The sequence below is a fragment of the Sorex araneus genome, chromosome 2, assembly GCF_027595985.1.
Source record: "Sorex araneus isolate mSorAra2 chromosome 2, mSorAra2.pri, whole genome shotgun sequence".
Lineage (NCBI taxonomy): Eukaryota > Metazoa > Chordata > Mammalia > Eulipotyphla > Soricidae > Sorex > Sorex araneus.
Window position 1 is genome coordinate 218,347,245 of NC_073303.1, and position 27,999 is coordinate 218,375,243.

The window sequence follows — 27,999 nt, forward strand, 5'->3', positions numbered from 1 at the left end:
CCCGTCTGGTCCTCTGATCCTGCCAGGAGTGATCCCTGAGTGCAGAGCTAGGAGTAAGCCTGGGACACAGCTCCAGATGACCTAAAATCAAACAAAAAATTTGGGATAGTGGTTTTGGGGCCACACCCAGAAGTGCTCAGATGCCATTTCTGACTCAGAGCTCAGGGCCCACCCTGGATGTGCTCAGGGCCCACAGGCAGTGCTGGGGATAGAATCAGGATTGTGTGCCAAGCAAGTCCCTTAACCCATGTACTATCTCTCTCCTAAAAGTCTATGGTTTATGAAACAAAATGAAAAACTGTATAAGCAAACCATGCTGCTTGCCTGTGAGGCCTGATGTGCAGTGTGCAGTGTCTGCAAATGACAGTCCCTCTGGTAGTGTTTGCGGCCTGTTGCTTGTGTAGGCTGCCCAAAGGGACTTCGAGAAGGGCCTTTTGTAGGGGAAGGCTCGGAGGGGTTGGGACTTTAGACGTTTCCTAGTCTTAGGCTCCAGATATTTGAGTGCCGCCGGAAAGCTTCATAGCATGGTGGCCAGAGTTCTCCCTGACTTAAGTCACCACATGTTCATCTGCATCAAACTGCAAAGCATGGAGCAAGTGACTGAGACGCTTGACAGGACCAAGTTCAAGTTTCCTGGCAACCAGAAGAGTCATGTTTCTGAGAAGTGGGACTTTAAAAGTTTAATGAGGATATGTTTGAAGACATGGTGGCTGAAAAGCACCTCTTACGTGATGGCTGTGGGATCAAATACATACTCAGTGAAGGGTGAGGGTGCAGGGGGCTGGAGAAACAGCACTTGCTTTGTAGGTGGCAGACTAGGGTTCTATCCCTGGCATCCCACATGGTTCCCTGAGCCCCGCCAGGCGTGATCTCTGAGTGCAGAGCCAGGAGTAAACACTGAACACCGCCTGGTATAGCCTAAAAAAAAAAAAGTGTTGCCCCTGGACAACTCGGGACCCTCGAAGAGTTCTGCACTGTTGAGAGCCTTGGAGCTGCCCCCCCACAGCCCCTCTGAGTCCCACCATGCTTCTCCCAATAAGTCCTGCTTCCTAGCCCTAAAATTAGTCTAGAGTTTATCAATTTCTCTCAGTTCTTACCTAATTTATTTCTGTTTCATATATTTTATTTAGGACTGAATCGATAGCACAGCGGGTAGGGCGTTTGCCTTGCACGTGGCTGGCCTGGGTTCGATTCCTCTGTCCCTCTTGGAGAGCCTGGCAAGCTACCGAGAGTATCCCGCCCGCACGGCAGAGCCTGGCAGCTACCCGTAGTGTATTTGCTATGCCAAAAGCAGTAACAAGTCTCACAGTGGAGATGTTACTGGTGCCCGCTCGAACTAATCGATGAACAACGGGACAACAGTGCTACAGTGCTATCTTTTATTTGCTTCTGGATCTCCCCCAGGAGTACTGGGGGGTGGGGGAGACTGCAGTGCTGGAGGCTGGGCCTGGGCCTCTTGTCAGCCAAGCATGAGCTCAGCGCTTTCAGCTGGTTTCTCTCTGGTCTGACCTGGACCATTTTGAGAAATACTGATTACGTATTTTGCAGGATTACAAATTGTCTAATGTTTTAGTTTTTTCATGATTAGATTATTTTTATAGGGCCTGGAGCAATTGCACAGTGAGCAGGGCATTTACCTTGCACACAGCTGCCCCGGGTTTGATTCCCAGCATCCCATATAGTCCCCCAAACACCACCAGGAGTAATTCCTGAGTGCATAAGCCAGGAGTAACCTCTGTGTATTGCCGGGTGTGACCCAAAAAAGAAAATAAAAAAGATTATTTTTCTAGATAGGGGAAGAAAACTGAAGAGATCAAATGTAAGTTTTATCACTTGATGTCAGGGTTCCTACTATCATTGAGATTTATTACTGTTGGTATTAATGAAAGCTTATGATAAATACGCTTAAGGTGGCATGTGAGAGACAGAACCAAGATGACCATTATGCAGGGGACTTAAACTTCTTGTTTGTTTCTTTGGGCCACACTCAGTGGTGCAGGGATGTGTCTGTCTCTACTCCTGGCTTGAAGATGCTGGGGAAATTCTCCTGGGACCATGTGGTACAGCATGCAGGGCTCTTTGCATGCCAGGCATACACCTAGCCCCTTGAACTTTCTCAAATTTCTATCTAATTTCAGAGTATGAAATTTCATTTTTTGTTAATAGCTCAGTACCTCTTTGACTTAAAACAACAACAAACAACAGACAACCTTGATTTGAAGCATTGGAGGGAGGGGCTAGGTGGGGAGAGGGGAGGAAGAGTCAGATTAAAAGTGACAGAAGACAGAGGTAGAGAGGGACTTGGGTGATTTGGTGGTGGTGGTGAAAGTGTGATAACTGTGTATCAAAACCAGGAAGTTGGGGCCTGAGTGATAATACAGCAAGTAGGGCGCTTGCCTTGCACGTGGCCCACCCGGGTTCCATATTGCGCATCCCATATAGTATTCTGAGCACCTCTAGGACTAATTCCTGAGCACAGAGCCAGGACTAACCCCTAAGCACTGTCAGGTGTGTCCCCCAAACAAACAAGAAACCCCCAACAAGGCCAGAGAGTTAACACTATTGTTACCATGTTACCTAAACTATGATAAATAATAAATAATAAAATATATAATAACATCTTTTGAAAGCCTAAATTTTCCCTACCTCCTTTCTTGAATTTCCCCCTCTAGGCACTCTGCTCTATCTCTCGTATTCCTACCCACCACCGTCAGATCTCCTAAAAAAAGAAAATATGCTTCCATTCCTATTAACATATATTGAACACTGGCTACATGCTAGTTCCTCATTGTATTACACCACTTAATGGGAAGCAGTGTGCTACATAGAAAGAGTTTAGGCTTCAAGGGTGTTAAACTTAGGTTGGGGGCCTGCTGGATAGTACAGTGGGTAAGGCATTTGCCTTTCATGTGGCTGATCCAGATTTAGCACTGGCATCCTATATGTTCCCCTGAGCCCTCCAAGGGTGATATCTTTTTTTTTTTTTTGCTTTTTTTGGGTCACACCTGGCGATGCATAGGGGTTACTCCTGGCTCTGCACTCAGGAATCACTCCTGGCGGTGCTCAGGGGACCATATGGGATGCTGGGAATCGAACCTGGGTTGGCCACATGCAAGGCAAATGCCCTAACCACTGTGCTATTGCTCCAGCCCTCCAGGGGTGATATCTTAATGCAGAGCCCAGGAGTAAAGTCCTGAGCACCGCCAGGTATGTCCCCTTAAACAAACAAAGACTTAGGTTGGAAGGGCAGCGTAGCCCAAGTAATCATACAATCTTGGGCAAGTTTCATTGTCATTTTAGCCTTGACTACGTTTTACTCCCTTTCGACCTTTGAGCTCCTGTGTCACACCTCATGGTGCTGAGGGGATCATGAGATGCCACTGGGCTGCTTGCTGCTACCCACGTGCAAAGCACTCTCTTTCTAGTTCGTTTTGGCTTCTTGTATGAAGATATTTGTCTCATAAGATGTATGAAAGAAGAAGCCATCTCAATTCTCATATTCATTTTGCTTCTCCCTCCAAATTTTTTTTTTCTTTTTGGGTCACACCTGGTGATGCACAGGGGTTACTCCTGGCTCTGCACTCAGGAATTACCCCTGGCGGTGCTCAGGGGACCATATGGGATGCTGGGAATCGAACCTGGGTCAGCCATGTGCAAGGCAAACGCCCTCCCCGCTGTGCTATTGTTCTCAGACCCTCCCTCCAAATTTTTATACCTTTTATTCATTTTTGGTTTGGAGCCACACCTGGCTTTGTATATAGGGATCTCTTTCCTATTGTTGCTCAAGTACCATATGTGGTCACGGCAATCAAGCCTTTTAGTCACAGGTTCTATGACTACATTTTGAAATGTATTTATTTTTTTTGAGGAGAGTCCACACTCGCGGTACTCAGGGCTAAATTCTGTTCTGTGCTAAGGGATCACTCCTGGCTATACTCTAGGCATGTCAGGGTTTGAGCTCTGGGTTGGAACCGTGCAAGGCAATCACCTTCCATGTTGCACTATCTCTCCCGCCCCATGACTCTATTTAAAAATGTTAATGCCTGGATATGAAAAGTGTGTCTGCCCTACAGGCATGCCGTGGAATGGGGTAGCGGGAGGGAAACTGGGGACATTGGTGGTGGGAAATGTACACTGGTGGAAGAATGAGTTTTGGAATATTGTAGGACTGAAACCCAAGCATGAATAACTTTGTAAATGTGTACCTCACGGTGATTCAGTACAAAACAGCAACGAGAAAGAACCCAAAACAAAAAAAACACTGACACACACGATGTTTTGGACTCCCATGTTTAGTCATTTTTGAGTTTGGAAGACACAATTGTCTTAAACTTGCTTTCTTCAGGATTATGCAGGGGACTTACATTTAAACCCATAAATATGTTTCAATTATAAATTTCCCATAACAAAAAAGATGGACCGAAAACAGAGGGGACAGGATGAAAACAGAGGAACTTGAGACAGTGTCAGTGGCAATATCAAGTTCGGTCAAGGAGGCCTCGCTCATGCTGATTTCCTACTGGCCAGGGCTACAGTCAATCGCACCCGTTGTAAATAAACTGGAGACGGAAGCGTGTGGTTAAGAGGCGGGATCTTCCTGTCTCCATGGCGAATGTGGGAACCCGTTTTCGAATAGGGTGGCAACTGCTCCCGCCCCCTCCCGGCGGTTGCTAAGGGGCGGGACTTGTAAGGTCAGTAAGGAACTGAGCGCCCGAATCCCCGCCCACCGCGCGTGTTGGCGGGGCCGGGTCTCGCAGCGGATTGGCTGCTGGCCCTGCCCGTTCGGCTCAGTTGCCGAGGGGCGGCACGTGAGGAGGAGGCGGCGTGAGGCGACCATGGCGGGAGGAATGAAAGTGGCGGTCTCTCCGTCAGTTGGTGCCGGGCCTTGGGGCTGGGGGGCCGGGGGCCGGAGGGCAGTGTGGCTGCTCCTGGTTCTCTCCGGTTGCTGGGTCTGCGGCTCAGGTACCGCCCGGGCAGCAGCTGTCGAGGGGGCGGGTGCTGCGGGGTTATTTTTAGAAAAGTGAGGATTGGCCCGGAGGCGCGCGGCCGTTATTTGGCCGGAGGGGCTCGGGCGTGTGGTGGGCGACGTCTTGCTGTTGGCCCGAGGGGTCCGGCTCTGGGCGCTTGGGCGCCCCCGGGCGGGGGTGGGGTGGCCCCCGGGGGAGTGGACCCGAGTGGGGAGGAGCCTGGCGCCCGGGCAGGCACGGGGAGGGAGGCCGGCGCCGGGCGAGGGGCGGTGTCGTGGGGGGCCGGTTCCCGGCACCCAGGACGGTTCCGGGGCGGCCGAGCTGTCAGTGGAGAGGGAGCCCCGCACGTTCCTTAGGCACCTGAACAACAGCACCTACCGAGGGACGCGCTTCCCGGGACTCGGGGGGCTGCACAGGACAGAGTCTCCCCCCCTTCCCCGCCCCGGAGCGCTGTGATCTCTGTCGGCTTCGGTGCTTGTAAGATTCTGACCCCACCCCCACCCCCAACTCGCCCCCCTGGGCCGACCCGTTATGTTCCGGGTTCCTAAAACGAACGAACAGAAAGATAGACATGCCCGTTGTCATGGAAATAGGTATCCTTAGGAACTTGATTCAAACCTCAAGCAATTTGAATCAAGTTCCTAAGGATACCTATCCTTAGAATATATATATATATATATATATATATATACACATATGTATATGTATATATATATATATTTTGCTTTTTGGGTCACACCCAGCATTGCACAGGGGTTACTCCTGCCTTATGCATTCAGGAATTTAACTCCTGTCGGTGCTCTAGGGACCATGTGGGATGCTGGGAATCCAACCCGGGGTCAGCCGCGTGCAAGGCAAATGCCCTACCCGCTGTGCTATCACTCCAGCCCCATCCTCAAGCTAATTTATGCTGACTTATTTTTGGTTTTGGGGCCACACCCAGTGGGGCTCAGGCCTTATGCTTGGCTCTGCGCTAAGGGATCAGCCCTGGTAGTTTTGGGGGGACCTCATGGGCTGGCGGAATCGAACCTGGCTTGGCTGCGTTCACGGCAAGCGCTCTAACCAATCTGCTGTACTGTCACTCCGCCCCCAAGCAAAATGACTTAATGCCTATTGCAGGAGGATTGGCTTTAAGCTGGCATGGAACTTTCATGTGTCTCCTCGGATCCAGAAGCCCTAGACAGTGTTTGCAGAACAACTTCTACCCTCCTTGTCTTAAAATTCACATTAAACACACAACAGAAAATAATAAGCTCGTCTTCCTAACTTCCACTGGAGGGAGTGGAATGAAACTATGAAACTAAGTATCTTGTGAACACAAGTGCTCTCTCACCTCCTCTCTCACCTCTCGATGCGGGCTGCTTATCTCCTGCTGTCATTTAGCATTTAGGGTTGTTATCTTTAGCTACAACACTTTCTCTCTTTCTCTCTCTCTCTCTCTCTCTCTCTCTCTCTCTCTCTCTCTCTCTCTCTCTCTCCCCCTCTCTCTCCCTCTCTCCCTCTCCTCTTCCTCCTCCTCCTCTTCCTCCTCTTCCCCCCTCCCCCTGCCCGTAACTTTAAACTTTAAGGTTGTCTCTCTGGACCCAGAGATGTAATCTGAATTGTAATTTTTAAAAAATTTTATTTTTTGGTGCTATACCCATGATACCAGGACTTAGTCCTGTGTTCAAGGATCATTCTTGGTAGGGCTGGGGAGCCATCTGGGGTGATGGGGTTCAAACCCTGGTCTGCCCCGTGTAAGGCTTTACTGGCTATACTATCTGGTGGACCCCGGAGGTGAAAAACCCTTCTTCTTCTTCTTCTTTTTTTTTTTTTTTGTGGACCCGGGATTGGAGAAGTAGAGTTCCAGTAAGATTTTTTTCCAGGGTCAGTAACCTGAGTAACATCTGGAGGGGTACTTGTTATTTGAATGCACTTCACCGCTAACACTGGGTTTTAGAGTGTGCACGTGAAAGTGAAAGTGAAAGAGGTTCTGCATGGTGCTCGAGCAACTGTTGGCGTCTTTATGGAGAGTAGTAGGGTCTCCGTGGCTTGGAGAAGGGTATTCCAAGATACTGGTTTTTGTAGCCTGATAATGTTGGTAGGTGGTAGTACCGAAAATGAACGTGATAGTTACTTAATGTTGAATAACATTCAAAACTCAAAAGAGATATGTAAAAATGGTGTACTTTAAAACATAGGATGTTTTTTTTTCTGCAGATTAAAAAAAATTAGATTGTGAAAATAATGTGTTTATTTTAGATTTTTTGGCAAGTGCAATTAATAAGAATTATAACAAACCCAACTCTTACTGTTTATTCCGTTCAGAGGCAAAAGATTCTAGCAGACTTCTGTTTAGTTTTGGGGGGGATGGAGAGATAGTGCAGAGGGTAGGATGCTTGCCTTGCACTGGTCTGACCCAGCTTCAATCCCTGGCACCCCCTAGGATTCCCCCAAACTGAAAGCTGAGCACCACTGGGTGCGACCCCAAATCCAAAATGATATTCTTTTAGAACTAGGAATTGACCCCAGGATCTCACCCCTGCAAGGCATATACATGTCACAGACAAAACCCTTTATTTAATAAATTGAAATTTTTTTTTGTTTTTAGGTCACAACCCACGGTACTCAGTTTACTCCTGCTCTGTGCTCAGGGATCACTCCTGGCAGGCCGTAGTGATGCAGGGGATTGAACCAAAGTTGGCCTGGTACAAAGCAAGTGCCCTACTGTTGTATGGTTCTGATCCCTCAACATTTTTTTTAATATTTTGGTTTTAGGGCCATACCCAGCGGTGCTCAGGGCTTACTCGTGGCTCTGCACTCAGGAATGACGTCTGAGTGGTGCCCCGGGACTATGTGGGATCTGGGGATTGAATCCCAGCTGCTGTGTGCAAAGCAAATACACCATCTGCTGAACTACCTGAACTCTCAGGCCCCACAATACTTTAATTTTATTTGTTTTGGGGCTACTCCTGGTGGTGCTTAGGGCTTACTTCTGGGTTTACGTTCCCAGGTTGTTCCTGATAGTACTCAGGGATTAAACCTGGGTCGGCCAAAGCAAATGCCCTACCACTGTACTATCTTTCTGATTTCCCCAATTAAAAAAAAATATACATATGTATGTATATAATATGCTCATTGCCTCTCAGGAGTCCAGTACTCTTCACCACTCATTAGGAGAAGTAATCTCATTTGATTTTGTATCAGCAGCATTTCCTTATGTCATTCTTAATGAATTTATATATGTAGACCTCTGTGAATTTGAAAATTATTTTATTTTATTTTGGGATTTTTTTTTTCTTTTTGGGTCACACCCAGCAATGCTCAGGGGTCACTCCTGACTCTGCACTCAGAAATTACCCCTGGCCATGCTCAGGGAACCATATGGGATGCTGGGAATTGAACCTGGGTCAGTAAACGCCCTACTCGCTGTGCTATCACTCCATCCCCAATTTTGGGATTTTAAAATTTTTATTTTTTTAAGTTTTTGTGTGACACATGGTGGCGCTCAGCACGTACTTCTGGCTTTATGCTCAGAAATTACGCCTGGAGGTACTCAGTACTCATGGGATATGTGGGATCCAATCTGGGTCAGTCAAGTGTAAGACAAATGCCCTGCCTGATGCTGTTGCTCGACCCTAAAGCAGTATTTATTTATTTATTTATTTAAGGATTGATCTTGGCCTAATATATTTGGGAAACACAAGTTCTACTGCTGAGTTTTATCCCTGGCCTTATAAATAAAGAGATTTTAAGCTTCAGATAAACTTGTTTTGTTTTGTGGCCATACTTAGAGGTGCTCAGAAACTAGTCCTGGCTCTGTGCTTAAGAGTGATCCTTGCCTGTGCTCAGGGGGATCATATGTAGTGCCAGGAATTGAATTAGGATCGACCACTTGAATAAGGCAAGCACATTACCTCTGTACAATCTCTGGCTCTAGCATAAAGTTCTTTGTGTTTTCCAGAAGAATAAAAAGGTATTTTTTGGGGGGCCACACCCAGAGATGCCCAGAGGTTACTACTGGTTCTGCACGCAGGAGTTGCTCCTGGCAGTGTTTCGAGGACCATATAGGATGGCAGTGATTGAACCCGGCTTCACCAGGTGCAAGGCAAATCTCCTACCTGCTGTACTATCTAAAAACCAGTTCTTGACCTATCTTTATAAGATTTTTTTTTAATATGTTTGTGTTCTTGCTAGTGAGATAAAAAGGTCAATAGAACTTTTAAAGGTTTCATTCTATGAAAGATAGACTTGGAGGAAGCCCAAATTACTATGGGATTAAACCCTAGTGAAAAATTTGTAGGTGGAACCCAGATCTTGTTATCCCCAAAGTGTGTTAGCACTGATTAGGCTGAGAGAATGTGAAAATAGCAGAAGCAGGAAAGTCACTCTAATTTCCTGCCCTGAAATAGGCCATAAAATCCTCTGGTGAGCCAGTGTCCTCCTTAGCTAAACCTGGAGGAAAGGAGAATCTTTTCTCTGAGGACAGAGAGACATTAAAAGGAACTCTAATCTACAGGTCTTGCCCGGTTTTCCCAGTTGACTCCAGTATTCCTCAGCCTATCATATTCCTCCAGGTCTGTCAAACTCAGCCTGGAATTCGTTCCCTAGCACCACAGGGTGACTCTGAGCAACAGAGGCAGTAGTATTCCCTCTCCCAAGCTCTTGCTACAGTGCCACCAGGTATGACCTAAAGTAATCTAAATGAATAATTACTTGACAGTTTAATTTGCAGACCCAGCTAAAGAAACCTAAGAGAGCCAAGGAACACTTTTTCCTCCTCTCCATTTTCAAAACTAATGAAAAAAAAATTGAAATATATTTCTCATACGATGAAACTTACTGTAGCACTGTAATCCCCTTGTTCATCGATTTGCTCGAACGGACACCAGTAATTTCTCCATTGTGAGACTTGTTACTGTTTTTGACATATCGAATATGCCATGGATAGCTTGCCAGGCTCTGCCTTGCGGGTGGGATACTCTGGGTAGCTTGCCGGGCTCTCTGAGAGGGACAGAGGAATCAAACCCTGGTCCACGGCGTGCAACGCAAACGCCCTGCGGTACTCTGTGCTATTGCTCCATTCCATGAAACTTACTATCTCTACTTTTTACTTTATTCACAAATTTGTGCAGCCATCACCGCTCACTAACTTTTTTGTTTTGTTTTGTTTTTGGGTCACACCTGGCGATGCACAGGGGTTACTCCTGGCTCTGCACTCAGGAATTACTCCTGGCGGTGCTCGGGACCTTATGGGATGCTGGGATTTGAACCCGGGTTGGCCAAGTGCAAGGCAAACGCCCTACTCGCTATGCTATCACTCCAGCCCCACCGCTCACTAACTTAAGAGTATTTCATCACTCCAAAATGAGCCCCTAACAGTCACCCCCGAGCTCATCTTTTCTCAGCCCCCTATAGCCACAGATCTACTTTCTGTGTGGATTTTCCTTTTCTGGACATTTCATGTCAATGGAATAAGTATATATTAATTTTTGTCTAGCTTTTTTCTTGCATTTTGTTTTTCAAGGTTCATACATGTTGTCATATGTATCGTACTTTATAATTTTTCACCATTAGGCACACATGGTGGTATTTAGGCAGGGTTTATTCCTGACTCTGCTCAGTGATCACTCCTGCTAGGGCTTGAGGCACAATATGAGGGTTCTGGGAATTAAACTCAGGTCAGCTGTGTGCAAGGCAAGCGCTTACAATCTGTACAATAATATAGTGTACAATCTCACTGGCCCCGTGTGTCAGTACTTTTTTGTAGCTGGGTAGCATTCTGTTCTGTGGTTGTATGACATTTTGTTCATCATCTATCAATGCCTGTTCATGGTTTTACTTTTTGGTTATTATGGACATTGCGGTTGTGAATATTCCTATTCAAGTTTTTGTGTGGACACGTGTTTTGTATTTTAAATTCTCATGGGTGTGTCATAGGGAGCGGAATTACTGGGTCAAGTCAAAGCTATGTTCATATGGCTCAGGGCTGTGTTGGAGGAGTAATTTGGGTGATACCCAGCTATGCTCAGGGCTTACTCTTTAGCCTCTGTGCTCAGAGATCAGTGCTTAGGGGACCTTATGTGATCTGGGGATTGAATCTAGGTTGGCTGCATGCAAGGCTGCCTACCCTTACCCCAGTACTCTCTCCAGTTCCATATCTGAGGAGTTGCCCAAAGAGTTGGAACTGTTTTCCAAAGAGACTTCATTTACATTCCCACTAACATTGTGTGAGGGTACCAATGTCCTCTTCAGTAGTATTATCATTTCTTTTATTGCTATCCTAATGAGTATTGAAATGCATTCTTATAAGGACTAATGATGTTGAACTTCTTTTTCTTCTTTTTTTTTTTTTTTTTTTTTGCTTTTTGGGTCACACCCAGCGATGCTCAGGGGTTACTCTTGGCTTTGCACTCAGGAATTACTCCTGGCGGTGCTTGAGGGACCATATGGGATGCCGGGGATTGAACCCGGGTCTGCCTCATGTAAGGCAAACGTCCTACCCGCTGTGCTATCGCTCCGGCCCTCTTTTTTTTTTTTTTTTTTGCTTTTTTTGGGTCACACCTGGCGATGCTCAGGGGTTATTCCTGGCTTTGTACTCAGGAATTGCTCCTGGTAGTGCTTGGGGTGCCATATGGGATGCCGGGGATCGAACCCTGGTCGGCTGCGCGCAAGGCAAACACTCTACCCACTGTGCTATCACTCCGGCCCTGAACTTCTTTTTCATATGCTCATATGGCCCTTTGCATACCTTTTCTGGTGACTTATCTGTTTAAAGACTTTGCCCATTTTAATGACTGGGTTATTTTTCTTTTAATGTTGAGTGATAGTTTTTTTTTTTTCTTTTTGGGTCACACCTGGCGATGCACAGGGGTCACTCCTGGCTCTGCACTCAGGAATTACCCCTGACAGTGCTCAGGATACCATATAGGATGCTGGGAACCGAACCCGGGTCGGCCGAGTGCAAGGCAAATGCCCTACCCGCTGTGCTATTGCTCCAGCCCCTGAGTGATAGTTTTTTACATATTTTGGATACTAGACTCTTCTCTGAAAAATATTTGCAAATATTTCTCTCATTTTATGAATTGCTTTTAAATTTATTTATTGGTTATAGAGCCATACCTGCCTGTACTCTGGGCTCACTCCTGCCTCTGCACTTAGGGATCACTCCTGTTCGGTGACCATTAGTTTGGTGCTTAAACTTAGCAATGTGGTGCTGCTCCAGCCTTGCAGTGATGGGGCTCAGGGCTACACCTTGGGATACTTGCAGGGCCATGTAGTTACTAGGCAGCAAGCTCAGAGTCTAGTGCATGCACTTCACCCCTTTGAACCATCTCCCTGCCTAGCTTGTTTTTTTTCTAGTGTTTATTGATAAAAGTTAATTATGTGTTCTCTCTCTGTCTCTCTCTGTCTCTCTGTCTCTGTCTCTGTCTCTCTCTCTCTCCGTAGGGATCAAAAGCAGGTTCTCATAACATGTAAGCATGAGCTCTACCCTTCAACACCTTCCAGAGTTCTAAATTAAAAACTTTTTGTGTTTTTGGCCACAAATGGTGCTGACTTTGTGCTCAGGGATCACTCCTGGCAGGACTCAGGGATTATACAGGATATCAGGCATTGAACAGGGTTGTTTGTGAGCAAGACAAGCACCCTGTCTGATGTACTCTCTTCCCAGCACCCCAGAATTAGAATTGTAAATGTTTATTAAGTCTGTAGGCTTATGATGTAGCTCAGGAGTAGAGCTATATGTCTTATATGGGTGAAAACCTCAGTTTCAAACCTGGACACACACACACACACACACACACACACACACATTATCTATTGTTTTCTTTGCTTATGCTTTAGTGACAGTATCTACAAACCATTGAGAAGTTCAAGTTTCCAAGGCTTTACACACCTATGTTTTATTCTAAGCATTTCGGATTTTATTCTTAGATTTGAGAATTTAGAATTTTAGAATTTAACTTCAAAATTAGTTTTCATTTAATCTCGAAACTATTTTAGACTGGGCTAGAAAGAAAGATCACCAGATTTTAAGCACATACTTTGCATGCATGAGGCCTGGATTTCATCCCTGGTAGGCCATGTGCAAAGCAAATGCCCTACCTGCTGTAACTATCACTCTGGCCCCTCGTCAAAATGACTCTAATATTTTTAACAAATGAGACTGTCTTACTAATTTTTCTTATATTTACTTGTTTTTTGTGGTTACAAGGATTGAACCCAACACCTCACACCTGTAAGACAAGCTTTTTTTTAAATTTAACCTCTGAGCTACATCCCTAGTTCCTTAGAAGTTTCTTAGACAGCTTTATTTCTTACCTCAGCTTTCTTGTTTTTCAGTCAACTAGTATTTTAACTGCAAGTTTAAGAAAGTTGTCGGTGTAATTTATTTTATGAAATGAGTTATAGTTCTTACCTTGTTCTGTTATACTTACTTCTTATTCCCTTTCTTTCCAAAAAGCTGGAATTGATGTAAATCTGGTCATGCTCCAGGAATCACAAGTTTATAATAGCAATACCGACCAACAATTCTGTTACAAAAACGTGTTTGTCCCCAAGTGGCATGATATATGGACGCGGATACAGGTAATTGGAGGCCTTCCTCGCGGGCAGCTTCTGTGACTGATGTGGTTAGTGAGTACTCTGATGCTTTTTTGCCCCCAAACAACTTTCTCCTCACACACAAAATGCATTATTAGCAGGCTTACTAGACTTGAGATACTCTGAATTTTTCCAAAAGTATTACTCATTTATGTCTACTTTATGTTCTCTTTTCTCCTACTTTTTTTTTTTTTTTTTTTTGCTTTTTGGGTCACAACCCAGCGATGCTCAGGGGTTACTCCTGGCTTTACACTCAGGGATCACTCCTGGCGGTGCTTGGGGGACCATATGGGATGCCGGGGATCGAACCCGGGTCGGCCACGTGCAAGGCAAACGCCCTACCCGCTGTGCTATCGCTCCGGCCCCTCTCCTACTTTTTTAACTAGCTTACAATATTTGGCACTAAGGTCAGTGTCCTCCCTTTCCCAAAGATACAGCTTTCCTCCTCATCTTCCCTTCTCTCCTGTTACACTCAGACACACACCTCATTCTTTTTAAAGGTCCTATGCCTTCTTTGGGCAGGAAACTCTTGCGAGCCTGTCTGGATATAAACTCTTCTGCCATGCTGCTGCAAACACTCTTTAGCAGGGGTATCTGCTTGTAACACTGCTTGAACAAATGAATCCTTTTGTACATGCTGCTGCTCCTCTAAGCATAGTTACTGATGAGGACATGTATCATTCCCATCAGAAACATAAGGGTGGGCTTGTCGTAATTTTAAAAAGTTACTTGTTTCTAATATAAAAGTCATATTCTGGGGATGGCGAGATTACAAGTACAGTGGGCAAGGCACTTGCCTTGCATGCAGCTGACGCGGGATGGATTCCTGGAGCTTCATATGGTCCCCTGAGCCTGCCAGGAGTGATCCATGAGCACAGAGCCAGGAGTAAGCCCTGAGCACAGTTGGTTGTGGCCCCCCCAAACAAATCATATTCTATCTAGAGCATATTATAACCAACATTTTCTAGTAATCACTGATTTGTGACAAAGGGTTAAACTTCTCAGTCTGTCATTTTCTGTTGTTTTTTTTTTTCAGGGCTGTGTATGTGTGACAGTTTTCTTAATTTTCTAGAGCATGGCTTTGTATGATATTTCATAAATAGTTGCATTGATAACTCTTTCTGCTTGAAAGTCTTTTTTCCCTTAGCCTGATTGTAGATTCAGATCATGTTTTCAACAATTGTTGATGCCACTGAAACAGCTGCCTTTCTGTAGTGTGAACAGGATCTGTTCAATTATGTTTTATTTGATTATTTTTTAATGTTTAATTTTTTTGCTTTTGGGCCACACTCAGCAATGCTCAGGGCTTACTCCTGGCTCTGCACTCAGGAATCATTCTTGGTGGGAACCATATGGGGTGCTGAATATCAGACCCCAGTTGGCCACATGCAAGGTAACAACCTTATTTGCTGTACTGTTTCTCTGGCCTCTTAATTATGATCTTTTTTTTTTGGCTTTTTGGGTCACACCCGGCGTTACATAGGGGTTACTCCTGGCTCATGCACTCAGGAATTACTCCTGGCGGTGCTTGGGGACCATATGGGATGCTGGGAATTGTACCTGGGTTGGCCGCGTGCCAAGGCAAAACACCCTACCCGCTGTGCTATTGCTCAGGCCACTTAATTAGGTTTTAATACCACTGCCTCTCTATAGTTCTCATAAGCCATGTGATGTTGCCACTGGTTTCATAGCTTATTTTTTTTTACCTATTTATGAAAAATTAAAATTTCTACTTCCTTCTTTCGTCATCCCGATTTTTCTTGTGTTACAGATCCGAGTCAACAGTTCCAAACTGGTACAAGTTACCCAGGTGGATAATGAAGATAAACTGAAGGAGCTGGAGCAGTTTAGTATCTGGAATTTTGTTTCTTCCTTTTTAAAAGAGAAATTAAATGACACTTATGTTAACGTTGGTCTATACAGCACAAAAACCTGCCTCAAGGTTAATATTTTGGAGAATAACACCAAGTACAGTGTTGCTGTCACCCGGAGTAAGTCTTACCTCTATTTTTCTGATTGCGTCTATAGTGAGAGGGACTGAACTTTGGAGGTATAATTAGTGAGACTATGATGGCAGCCCAGGAAAGCTCCATTTTAGTGCTGATTATAACTTGGCTATACCAGTGCTGCAGACAGTTCAAGGGAAATTCCACCTCACCCGAAATCTGTCAGGCCTAGAACTGAGGCTTGGCTTCTGGTCACTCTGAGTGCCTCCTTACTTAGAACTGTCAAGACTGCACTTCTCATACTGCCAGTGGTCCTGAACTGAGATGCTTGCTATTCTTCAGTCTATAGGACAGATGTGTTCCTGTCCCTTGGGCACTTCTAGTCAAAGACAGATGTTTTGTTACAGAGCTACTTTTGAAGATATGACTATTAGACAAAAATAAAAATTGAAGGTTAGAAACTGAAAATGAATCCTTTATAAGTAAAAAGAGTATTGGTAGAGGGCTGGAGTGATAGTACAGGTGGTAGTGCACGTGCCTTGCATGAGGCCAGCCAAATTCCCTGGCACCACAGATGGTCTCCTGAGTCCCTCCAAGGGGGTCCCTGAGCACCACTGGGTGTGGCTCAAAACCCAAAAGTCCTCAGAAACAAATATTTGGAAATATGTATTTGTAAATAGATAAATATATATTTGTAAATAAATATAAAACTTACTGGTGAAACTGGGAGTTTTCTCTAAATGTGTCAGAAAGTATTAGAGGAGGACCATATCATGATGAATTCTCTGATTTTTTTTTTTTGTGTGTGGGGGGGGGGTGCATTTTTTTTTTTTTTATGTCATACTCAGCAGTGCTTGGGCTTACTTCTGCCTCTTTGCTTTGTTCCGGGTTTACTCCTGGTGGGTCCTTCTCTGACTTAAAAATATTTTTCTCTTTGGTTATTGCCCAGGGTCCTGGGATGGTATTAACTGAAATTCCTGGCTTTCACTATGAAATAGGTAGAGCTTTTTGTATAGAATTTTTGTGGTTTTTTATTTCTTTATTGGAGTATCTCCCAGGTTGTGTTCGGGGTGGCCAGGAGCCATTACTCACGATATTCCCAGTAGAGTTGCTTGGCCCTAGCAGTGTTAGGGGCCACAGGACCCCTGGGGACCCTGTGGTGCTAGGGATTGAATTTGGGGCCTCTGCATGCCAGCCATGTGCTCCAGCCCATTGGTCTATCTCCCTACGAGGATTGGCCAGTTTTTGTGCCCTTTTATACCCCTTATACTCATTCTCTTTGTGGGTCCCCTTAGACTGCTCACAAAGGTGGAAGTGGTATGCCATGTGAAGGGCTTCTGTTGGGGCCCCTTGCTTGCATGTGGGGTGTGTTTGAGTGGAGACTTCTCCAGCAGCTCTGCTGTAGTGGAGGGGTGCTGTGGTGGTGCTGGGAAGAAGTAGGCGGTTCCAAAACCAAGGGCCCGACCCTGGGCTGGGCAAACCTGAACCCATTCGCAGTTGAAGGCTTGGAAGCCAGAGTGGTAGAGACCTCTGGTGGGTGATCGCGTGAAGTGCAGACGGCGCAATCGTGAGCGCCTTCCAAAAAAGCTTATTTAAATAAAAATAAAATCTTGAGGAAAATACAGGTTAGTCAAAGACCTAATTATACTTTCTTTTTGGGAGAATGCCCAGGCTTTGTGTGGCATTTGCAGTGCTGTTTAGGTGGTTTATTTTAGTTACCATAGCTGGCCAACATTGCCCTTTTATCTATAATGCTTTAAACTGGTTCTCTTATTAAACAGAAGCCTTTATTTATTTCAGAATTTGACTCCAAACTCTTCCTCATTTTCCTCCTTGGACTTATGCTATTTTTTTGTGGAGACTTGCTCAGCAGGTAGGTTCTAAGGCAAGGGTGTAAATGGCTAGGTTCAGACCCAATTCCGCTTGGCTGTATTCCTAAGGACTTTAAATGCTGCCATTCTCTTTTCAAGGGCCTTTACTGGTAGCTCTTGAATAATTTAATTTTGGTGGGAGGAACTCTTGGTACTTCAGGGCCTCTCCTGGCAGAGGTTGAACCTGGGCGCTGGTCTGCTAAGCATGTGTTCTAGCCTGTTGTTGGGCTGTTTTCCTGGTCCCTGCTTGTATAAACTTCAAAACCAGGTTAATTTATGTTATAATTTCACTTATTTATTTGGTTTTGGGGCCACACCTGGCTGTGCTCAGGGGTTAGACTGCATCTGTCCTCAGGGATCACACCTGAGGCCCAGGGGACCATCAGCTGTGCTGGGGAATTTACTATGGTTGACTGCATGCCTTGCATGTGCTTTACTGCTGTACTGTCTGCAGCCTCAGAATTTTATCTTTTTGTTTTTAAAAAAAGATTGACAATAATACAATTACCCCATTAAGTTGATCATGTGATGAGATTTAGTCAATACGTCACCACTTTTTTCACCATTAGTAAAGCCCTCAATCTTAGATGGTTAGTTTAGAATTTTATTTTTTATTTATTTATTTATTTTGGCTTTTGGGTCACACCCGGCTATGCACAGGGCTTACTCCTGGCTCTGCACTCAGGAATTACTCCTGGCGGTGCTCGGGGGACCATATGGGATGCTGGGAATCGAACCCGGGTCGGCCAAGTGCAAGGCAAACACCCTACCCGCTGTGCTATCACTCCAGCCCCGAGTTTAGAGTTTTATGCCAGTCCATGTTAATGAAACAAGTATCAATCACTAATTCACTGTCTACCTTTTAAGAACTTACTGAGATAGTAAAACTGACAGGTAAAAATATAAAATTACAGATAATTAAATATTGAGTAAAAGTAGAATGAACATTAATTTTGTACATGGTACACAAATTTTTTTTTGTGTGGATTATTGAGTGAAAGATTAACAGTTAAGTTTGAAGTTTGAGCAAGATTAGTGGGAATTGTTCCTATTTTTAGAATCTCAAGGAACACTAACAGGACAGATGACTATCTGGTGGAAAGAGCTTAGGATAGGAATAGGGGCTCTGCTCTAGGCCCAGTGTGTGGTTTTTGCATCTGTGCAATCAGTTCACTTCCAGTGTCCAGTCAAAACTTGGGAAATATTTTTATCCCTTCTCTCCCCAGAAAAACTATAGGCCCTCAGAAGAAAGATTCTGTTTTGGTTTTAAGTCTCACTTGGTGAACATGTGTCAGGGCTGTAATTGTGGACTGGGTTCAGCATTGCAAAGTATGTGCTCCAACCCATCGAGCTCTGTCCCCAGCCCCAGAGGGAAAGATTCTTCTCCCTCCTTCCCCCACACTTTTTTGGACCATACCCTACGGTGCTCAGGGGTTATGCCTGGTTCTTCACTCAGAAATTACTCCTGGCGGTTCATATGAGATGCATATAGGTCAGCTGCTTGCAAGGCAAACATCCTGTCCTCCGTACTGTCACTCCAGCCCTGAGAGGAAAGATTCTATTTAAAAAATGGTTTGGGGAGCCGGGGAGATAGTGTGGCAGTCAGGGCGCTTGCCTTGCACACAGCCAAGCTGGGTTCGGTCTGTGTCATCCCATATAGTCCTATGAACCCGCCAGAAGTGATTCTTGAGTGCAGAGCTAGGAGTAAACTCTGACTACTGCTGGATGTGGCCCAAAACCTAACAGCAACAAAATTGATTTAGAGGGAGACCGGAGAGATTGAATAGGGATAAGGCACTTGCCCGTCATCTGTCTGACTCTGGTTTGAATCCCCTGCACCACATAAGGTTCTCCAAGCATACTAGGATTTCTCCTAAGTGTAGAGCCAAGAACAGACTCTGAGCACTGCTGGGTGGGACCCAAACACACTCTCTGCAAAACCAAAACTGAAACTCACTTCTGAGGCCCGAGGGAGAGAGTACAGGGGTTAAAGTGCTTGTTTTGCATGCAGCATAGTACTGTTCCCCGCCACTGCCACTGCCACCTTTGGTCCCCAGAACACTGGTGGGTGTGTTCAGAGTTCCCTCCAGGGAAAATAAAAGTTCCGAGGTGACTATATTTAAAAAACAACAACAACAAAAAAATGGCAAGTTGGGGCTGGAGCGATAGTACAGCTAGGGTAGGGTGCTTGCTTTGCACAGGTCTGACGGGTTCATTCCCCAGCACCACATATGGTCCTGGTCCTTTGAGACTCACCAGGACTGATCCCTGAGTACAGAGCAGGAGGAAGGTCTGCCAGTCTGGCCCAAAATACACCTCCCATCAAAAAAAAAAAAAAAGGGAAGGGAAGAAGGACACAATATTGGGGTTGTTATGTGTCTTGCTTGACTCTGGTTCCATTGCCAGTGTTGCATAGGGACCCCAGCACTCCAGGAGTGGGAGAGAATCCTGAGCACAGAGCCGGGAGTAGAACCTGAACCCTGTCAGATGTGGTCCAAACCTCGCTCCCTTACTCCCTGCAAAAAACCAAAAAACAACCCAAAAACCAAGTTGGGTTGGGAGATGATAGAGATGATGGGAGACTAAGCAGAGGTTTATCACAGTTATACTGTGTTTCCACGAGTAATCCCAGTGAAGTCCTGAAATCCTGAAACCTATACAAAGCATTTTATTTTTTCATATACATACACACCTTGGATAAAGTTTAATTTATGAATTAGTAAGAGATTAATAAATTTTGACTGAATAGAATGATTACAACAGTATGCTTTACTAAAAGTTATATGAATATGGTTCTCAAGATATTATACATTCAGACTGAGATTGATAGTGAAACCATGGAAAGATAAAGGGTGGAGGTAAAACTACTCTTTTTGGATATATTTGAGGGCTCCAATTGATATTAATCTTCATAATCTGGTCGCAACCACATTGTATTAGTCTCTAGTTTTTTTGGCTTTTGTTTTATTTGGGGACCCCATCTGACTTAGCTCAGGGCTTTCTCTTGTGTTCAGGGATTACTCCTGGTGGGCCTCGGGGAGCGATATACAGTGCCAGGAATCGAAACTTCGTACTGTTTTTCCAGCTCCCAGTCTAGTTTTCTGAACTCAGTTTTTGGGCAGTTCACTGCTTTAGCCTTTTTTTTTTTCTTTTTTTTTCCTGTTGGTGGTTCTTAGGGCCTGCTCCCAACGTGGTATTCAGGGGATTGAACCAGACCCTCTTACATGCAAAGCATGCACTCCAGCCCATTGTGCTCTCTGGCCTCTGGTCTTTTTCTTATCTTGACTAGGATAATTGTCTCAGTTTGAGCAGTGGCATATTTGAGGAATGCATTCATAGTCATGAAACAAATGTTCTTTCTGCAGAAACCACATCTTCTACTATTCCACTGGGATGAGTGTGGGAATTGTAGCTTCTCTACTAATCGTCATTTTCGTACTGTCTAAATTCATGCCCAAGGTATGTAGTAGAACCCTTGCTTGTGGTTAAGATGAATTTGAATAGTTTGCAAGACTGTTCATTTTTCTTCTTTTTGGGTCACACCGGGTGATGCACAGGGGTTACTCCTGACTCTGCACTCAGGAATTACACCTGGTGGTGCTCAGGGAACCATATGGGATGCTGGGAAGTCGAGTGCAAGGCAGACGTCCTACCCACTGTGCTATTGCTCCAGCCCCAAGACTGTTCTTTTGAGTAATCCTATAGTGCTGAAGTTTGCACTGGTGACTGATAAATTAGTATCCTACTCTTTCCTTGATTCAGAAAGGTACTTTCCATTTTGAAACTTGGAAACTCTCCCTTTATAGTTAAAATTCTGTGCTCAGTGGGAAATTAGGGTCTCCTTCCTGTTTGCTGATTACATAGCCAGACTTTAAGTCATTTAGCATCTCATTTTCCCTCTTTTTTTTTTTTTTCCGGATTCTACCATATAAAATGTAAAGGACATCTTTTCAAAAATGTGTTTCCTGTGCATTTTTAGTAGACTTAAAAAAATTACATTTTGCTGCTTTTATGTTTGTGGTAACTTTATGTTTTCACTTCTCTTCTGTTTTAGAAAAGTCCCATTTATGTCATCCTGGTGGGAGGCTGGTCCTTTTCTTTGTACCTCATTCAACTAGTTTTTAAAAATTTACAAGAGATCTGGAGGTGTTACTGGCAGTATCTTTTAAGTAAGTGTGATTAGTTTTGCTTTTCTTTTTATATGTTTGAAAACAGTTGTACTTAATGTGATTATAAATGATGTTGCTTGCTAATAGTTAAACATTCCATACCATTTTATTAACTGTAAAGAATAATGATTATTCATTTGTGTCTAATTCCCTGAATTGTCACTTTCTCTCACTGTGTTGCTTCTAAGGATTGGTTTGTTGATATTTATAAGTGCACTTACACTTATAAATATTTACATATTTATAAGTGTAAGTGCATTTATATTTATACACAATACACATCTTTCTGAAACACTGTAAGTTGACACTTTGGGATCTTAAGGACTATTGATGCGTAATATATAAAAAAACTAATATTTTGTCTTGGTTGAGAATAACCTGTAATCTACCTTTTAAGAAGTGATTAATTTGGACTTTTTTATGTTAAAAAAAAAACGACTAGAATTGTTTAACATGTACCTTAAATACTCCATTTGAGTAATCTGGGACAACTGACAGGACAGAAATTTAAGGAGCTAAATATACTGTAGAAATGAAGGAACTATAAATAATTGAGTCTGTTTTAATGACCTAGTAGGTGCAATATATTGAATTTAAAGCTGTTTCCTCCTGCTCTGCTCCCATGAAATACTTTTATCAATTACAGATGAAAAATAGTGGATTCTGATAATTCTCCTTCCAGGCTATATCTTCATAGTTGGATTCATGAGTTTTGCAATCTGCTACAAGTATGGACCATTGGAAAATGAACGAAGTATCAACTTGCTGACCTGGACCTTGCAGCTGATGGGCCTGTGTTTCATGTATTCTGGCATCCAGATTCCACATATTGCCCTTGCCATTATCATCATTGCACTGTGTACTAAGAACCTGGAGTACCCTGTTCAATGGCTGTACATTACCTACAGGTGACTGAAAGGCAAAGGAACTGTATTTAAGTGTGCAGTGCAGCGAAAGGATACAGAGATGTTGAACTGGAAGCCTCTGTACTATTGAAAATTTATTGTAGTATTCTTTGATTCCTTTAAAAAAATTTTTTTTCTATAGGCATTTTTAGAATTTTATTCTAGTCATTTTATATAAAATAAAAGCATCCAGCAAAGTGTTATGTGTTCTGTTGCCACTAGGTGGTGCAAAGTCTATCACTTTTGTACCACGTACCACAGGTCACCTGGTTTCAGATTAACATTGGCTTTCAGATTGCTGTGGGGAGGCCTACTTTTAAAATGTAAATCATAGCATGTTATGATTTAAGTCACACTTTACACTGTGACTATGGAAGGTTACAGATTTCTGAGGTTACAGATAGAAGGTGATGGCTTCAATTTAGGGACCAAATTAATGGACTGTGATTTAATACTTTACTGTTGTCTTTCCATCTACTGGAAAATAAATATTTTACAATTTATCGGGAAATAAGTGCATTTTTTCACATTAGTGAATAATACGACTATTCTAACTTGTCGCTCACAGTTTAGTTGTTGGGCACATTATAACTAACGATGCCTGGGAAGGGAAGGTGAGAGCATCATTGTAATGTTCATGCTCTCACTTGTATGCTTGGCTCGCTGAAGGAAGCTAGAGGGAAGGTTGACTGTAGATTACTGATTAATGATCGTGATGTTATTTTGGTGAGCACAGAAAGGTGTGTAAGGCCACAGGAAAGACTGTCCCTCCTCGCCTCCTGACAGAAGAAGAGTATCGGATACAGGGGGAGAGAGAGACCAAAAAGGCTTTGGAAGATCTTCGAGAATATTGTAACAGCCCAGACTGCTCTGCTTGGAAGACTATTTCTCGGATTAAGTCTCCAAAGAGGTAAATTCTCGGTCAGGTATTCCAAACATCTCTCAGTAATTTTGAGCTTAGCTTTATTTATTTTTTGGGCTTTTGGGTTATACCCAAAGGTACTCAGGGCTTACCCAAAGGTCTCTCAGGGATCACTTCTGTTGGTGCTCAGTGGACCCTACAGGGGTTGAACTGGGGTGGGCTGTGTGCAAGGCAAGCACCTTAGCCCCGTATTATCTCTCTGGCTCTTAACCTAAAATTTTAACTGAGATTATGCTTCTAGATAACCACTTGGTATTTATTTAGTCATGATTTCTATTTATTTCGGAGAAGTTGAGGGAAACATGCATATGTTATTTAAAGTAACCTATTTACTGTTTCCTCAATGACCTATATCTATTTAGCGTTGAGTGTAACATTGAGATGGTCCTATACCATATTAATTCCCCTCTGACAATTTTAAGGGGAATTGTTTTATTTTTATTTATTTTGGTTTTGGGGCCATACCTGATAGTGCTTAGAGCTTTCTCCTGGCTCTGCACTCAGGGATCATTCCTGGCAGCTTAAGGGAACCATATGGGGTTTTGGGTATTAAATCTGGGCTCCCCATGTGCAAGCTAAGCATCTAACCTGCTGTACTATCTCTCTGATCCTGTGTATTTTTTAAAAATTGTTTTTAATTTGTACATTTTAAAATTTTGTTTTATTTCCCTTCCTTTGTTTGGGAGCAGTTGTACAATAAATAAGTGAAGTACCAATTTGAAATACTGATTATATAAAGCTTATAGGGCCATAAACATGAATAAATATGTAATGCTCTGTAATCTTCTCTTATCAGAATTCTGTATGACTAAGGGAACCTTAGCACTTCATAGCTGAAGTGCTAGGCTAGTGCTTATTAAGCAGGGTATGCTGGCCTATGATCCCAGTTTTCCTCTTTTCCACCTGTCAGGATCAGGATTGACTAGATTCAATAATGTTGAATCTAGTCAACATTATTGAATCTAGATTCAACATTATTTGGACTCTGAGCATACCAATGATTTTCATTTGCTTTCATTTTGAAAGATACCCAGAAGGAACAGGGGCAGGTCCTAATGAGTATTGCCTTCTCTCTTTTCCAGATTTGCCGACTTTGTGGAAGGCTCTTTCCACCTCACACCAAATGAAGTTTCTGTCCATGAGCAGGAGTTTGGACTAGGGAGCATTCTCTCTCAGGTGGATATCTATGAAGAAACCTCTTCTGAGGAGGAGAACTCTGAATTTTGGCCCCCCACTACCACACAAAACCATTTCCTGACCTAGGTAGTGGTCAGAATTTTTATGTGGACTGGCTTGGTACCTCAAGGTCCCGGTTGCGTATCTCGTGCAATTATTTCTCAGCTCTTAAATCGGGTACGGTTGTGCAGACATTTTCCTACCAAAATTAGAGGTCTGGGTAGGCCTCCCTCTGGAAATGTTCTTGATCGAAGTGGGATGCCTGAGGAAGGAGAGAGGATAAAGTAGTGAATATCCTGATTGCTGCCCGTTGGTTAAGCTGTCTACTACTTTCATGTTTCTAAAGAAGCCGAATGGCCACAGCTAAAGCTACAGCAAGAAGGGCACTCTGGCTCCTCTCTGAGACTTGATTTGGTCCTGACATTTCTGCCTCTGTTACTAGAACTCAGAAATAAGTGTTACATGTAACAGTAATGTTCTTAGATTGTAGGCAGCATCTTCCAGAAAGAAATCTGCAAATCTGAGCCTCTTTTTTACTTCTGTTTTATTTTCAGTGATTTTTGAATAATTCGTACTTGAACTGTTTTACAAGGGAAATGGATTTTTGTCATCTTGGGTTTTTTTTTTATATGAATATATGTATGTATTTTAAATGTAACAAACTCCTATCTAGAACCAGCAAGTGCCCCAGAGAGACATGCCCCATAGCCCATATATATATACACATATATATGTATATGTGCACTCACATACATATATACATATATACATATTACTATGGATTATTCATGAAAGCCTAGGAACTCTTGTGTTGAGCTTTAATTGGTTTTCAGATCTGTTACGTTTGAAGCCCTACTTGCTTTTTGGAACATCCCTGTAAACTCTTCTGTAGGGTAGGGCTTTTGGACTTTTTATTAAATTAAACTTTGTTTTCTTTTAAAAGTACAGTTGTACTCTTCCCATTCCTTCTTGTCCTTTTTGCCTTTTCAAGGCTGTTCAGGTGAAGTATTTGTTTCATTTCTTTATATTCTCTTCCTCTTGGTTTATAACATTATTCTCTGAGTTAGGGGAAGTGATCTTCGTTAGTAACTTAAATTTTATTTCATAGGTTCTCTATTTTTCTGTCAGTGGGTTACTTTTCCTGAATTATATCTTTATTTCAGTGAGAAAGCATTGTAAAGAGGGAGAAATTCTCCTCTTTAAGTAAATTCCTAATGAAATGTAGTTTCTGTCTCAAGACCAGTTTTGTGGGTTTTTTTTTTTCACTGTGTTTGAATTTGGGGTGAGTGAAATCAAACTCAATTTTTGACTCCTTGTCTGGTGGTTACAGGACTGGGCCACGGGCAGTGGCGGTGGCAGTGGGTCCTGTAGCATGAGCGCTTCTCTCAAAGAGCTGACGCGCCTGGGTGTGTCATGTGTCCCAGCCCTGCCTGCGTGGCTCCGCCCCAGGTGCCTCAGCTCCTCTGTGCCTGGAGATTGCCCGGCTCTATCGGTAAACATTTAGAAGCTGCTCATTTCCCTTTTGACTATTTAGTTGGCTGCCTGGGTCACTACTCAGCCTCCATTTAATTTTTTCTGGCAGTTACGGCTCTTGCAATTTCAGCATAGTCTCTTCCCTCAGACTGATCTCATCCGGAGGGCTTGAAGGGATAACTGTGGAAATGGCTGGACATTGGAGCCATGTCTGCTGCCATGTCAGCATCTTGCTAGGCAAGTATCAAGCTATAAATTGGCTCTAAGGCTCAGGGTCTCATCAGCATCGGAAATCCATCGCCTCTTGTATGTCTGACCAAGTTATGTGAACATGGTTCCCGTTAATGGGAATAGAATTTAGTTGGCCTGATTTTTTCCTTTCTCTTTCCCCACTCAAATTGCTTTCATAAGACCAGTGGACCCAGTGACTAAAAATAAAGACAATTGTGTAAGCCACTTTATTCAATATTAATTTATTTCTCCCTCCCCAACTTGATGATTTTTGTATGTTACCAAGGACATTTTATGAGTCCCAATGTTCCATTTTGTGCTATTAAATATCTGAGGCCTACCTTTCTTTCACTGTGTTCCTGCCAGCTTAGTTAGACGTGACCTATGTGATAGAGATGATAAATGAAAGAATCCAGAGTGGCCAGATGATAAACTCTAGATTCTGATATTCCTAGAAACTAGGAAATGAATTACACTGTTGCCCTCAATTTTTTTCTGGGTTTGCAGGTCAGGCACTTCTGGAAGAGCTCAGACGTGGTAGTGTTCTGGGGCCACCTGGGCCATACCCCGTGGTGCTAGTTGGGGTGTACTATCTTGGGGATATGACCCAGGGCCTCACATATACAAGGCATGTGTATCTACCACTTGAGCCACATCCCTAGCCCCCCTGAGTATTTTTGTTGTCCCAGAAAAAGATGATTTGAGATGAATATTTGTATTAACAATGGCTCCCGGCTGTGTACTTATAAAACTTTTCTTTGAGTAGCGGAAGTTGAAGTAGGAGGAAAGGAAATGAAATGTCCTTTTGTATTCTTTTGGGCTCAGGTCTGACATATGAGATAATACCTTAAATTGAAATGTCAGGAGTTTTTATCTGAACCCAAGAGAAGACAGCCTGACAGATTTATTATGTCTTTATGTTTTATAGGCAATGAAATCAAATAATAAATGCAAAGGAGCCATTTTACAAGGCAAATGAACCATTGCTTCTGTTTTGGCATAATAGAAATTATTCTTGTTGCAGAAACCTATGTGGTTGTGGTAACTCCGTGGTGTTTCTTGATAGATTTTGAATTCAGTTGCTGTTGAGTTGGGGTCTAGAGGGTTACAACCTTGAAAGGGTGTTTTTGTGCCTTATCTGATGAAAACTTGTGTCTGCTGGGAATTAGAGCAGATTTATGGCAAAATTAGTGCTTTAGCGGGATTGGAATAGTCATGCAGTCTCCCCAGATGTTGGACTTAGGGCTCTTTCCCCTCACCTCACTCCTGTTTGTTGTTCTTTTCACACACTTGACAGTAACTTGAAAATGTTGAAATAGCCTTCTCTGAGCTTCCCTGCCGCACAGACAACATTGTTAACATGTTAACCTAATCAGTAGCTGATAGTGTGAACATTAGAATTACTAAAGCCTGCAGTTTCCCAGTTGTCTAGGACTGGTGAAGAAACAGGTGTAAGGAATTATTAGATCATTTTAGCCTGTGGGTAATGCCTTAGTGTTATTATTTTTAAAGTCCTTTAAAATAAATGTTCATGAATGTTTGAAAGGAACAAAATAATCAGGGATGGCTCTTTGCCATGGGTCTCATTTTCACTCTTTTCTGTAAGAAAAAAATAACGATGTCTTATTATCTATTTTTTCATTTTTATTGTACAAGTTTGTAAGTATTCCCAATTTTAATAAAGTTTTATAGACTCTACAGTGGTTTCTCTTAATGAACATGTGCTTTTCTTGTTTGGAGCCCTCGTTTGTAGGTG

At 43.4% G+C, this 27,999-nt stretch overlaps 1 protein-coding gene and 1 non-coding gene across 2 annotated transcripts; both read left to right on the top strand.

Moving 5' to 3' along the window:
- Positions 1–298: 298 nt before the first annotated feature.
- Positions 299–431, top strand: LOC129402976 (small nucleolar RNA SNORA70). Its single transcript, XR_008628982.1, has one exon. It is a non-coding gene; the product is annotated as a small nucleolar RNA SNORA70 (small nucleolar RNA).
- Positions 432–4,829: 4,398 nt separating this feature from the next.
- NEMP1 (nuclear envelope integral membrane protein 1) lies at positions 4,830–27,941 on the top strand. Its single transcript, XM_004601629.2, has 9 exons — positions 4,830–4,962; positions 13,411–13,535; positions 15,322–15,541; positions 17,297–17,369; positions 20,733–20,826; positions 21,422–21,536; positions 22,219–22,444; positions 23,178–23,351; positions 24,446–27,941. Exons 1-9 carry the CDS (start codon positions 4,836–4,838, stop codon positions 24,624–24,626), a joined length of 1,335 nt encoding a protein of 444 aa, XP_004601686.1. The 5' UTR covers positions 4,830–4,835; the 3' UTR covers positions 24,627–27,941.
- Positions 27,942–27,999: the final 58 nt, after the last annotated feature.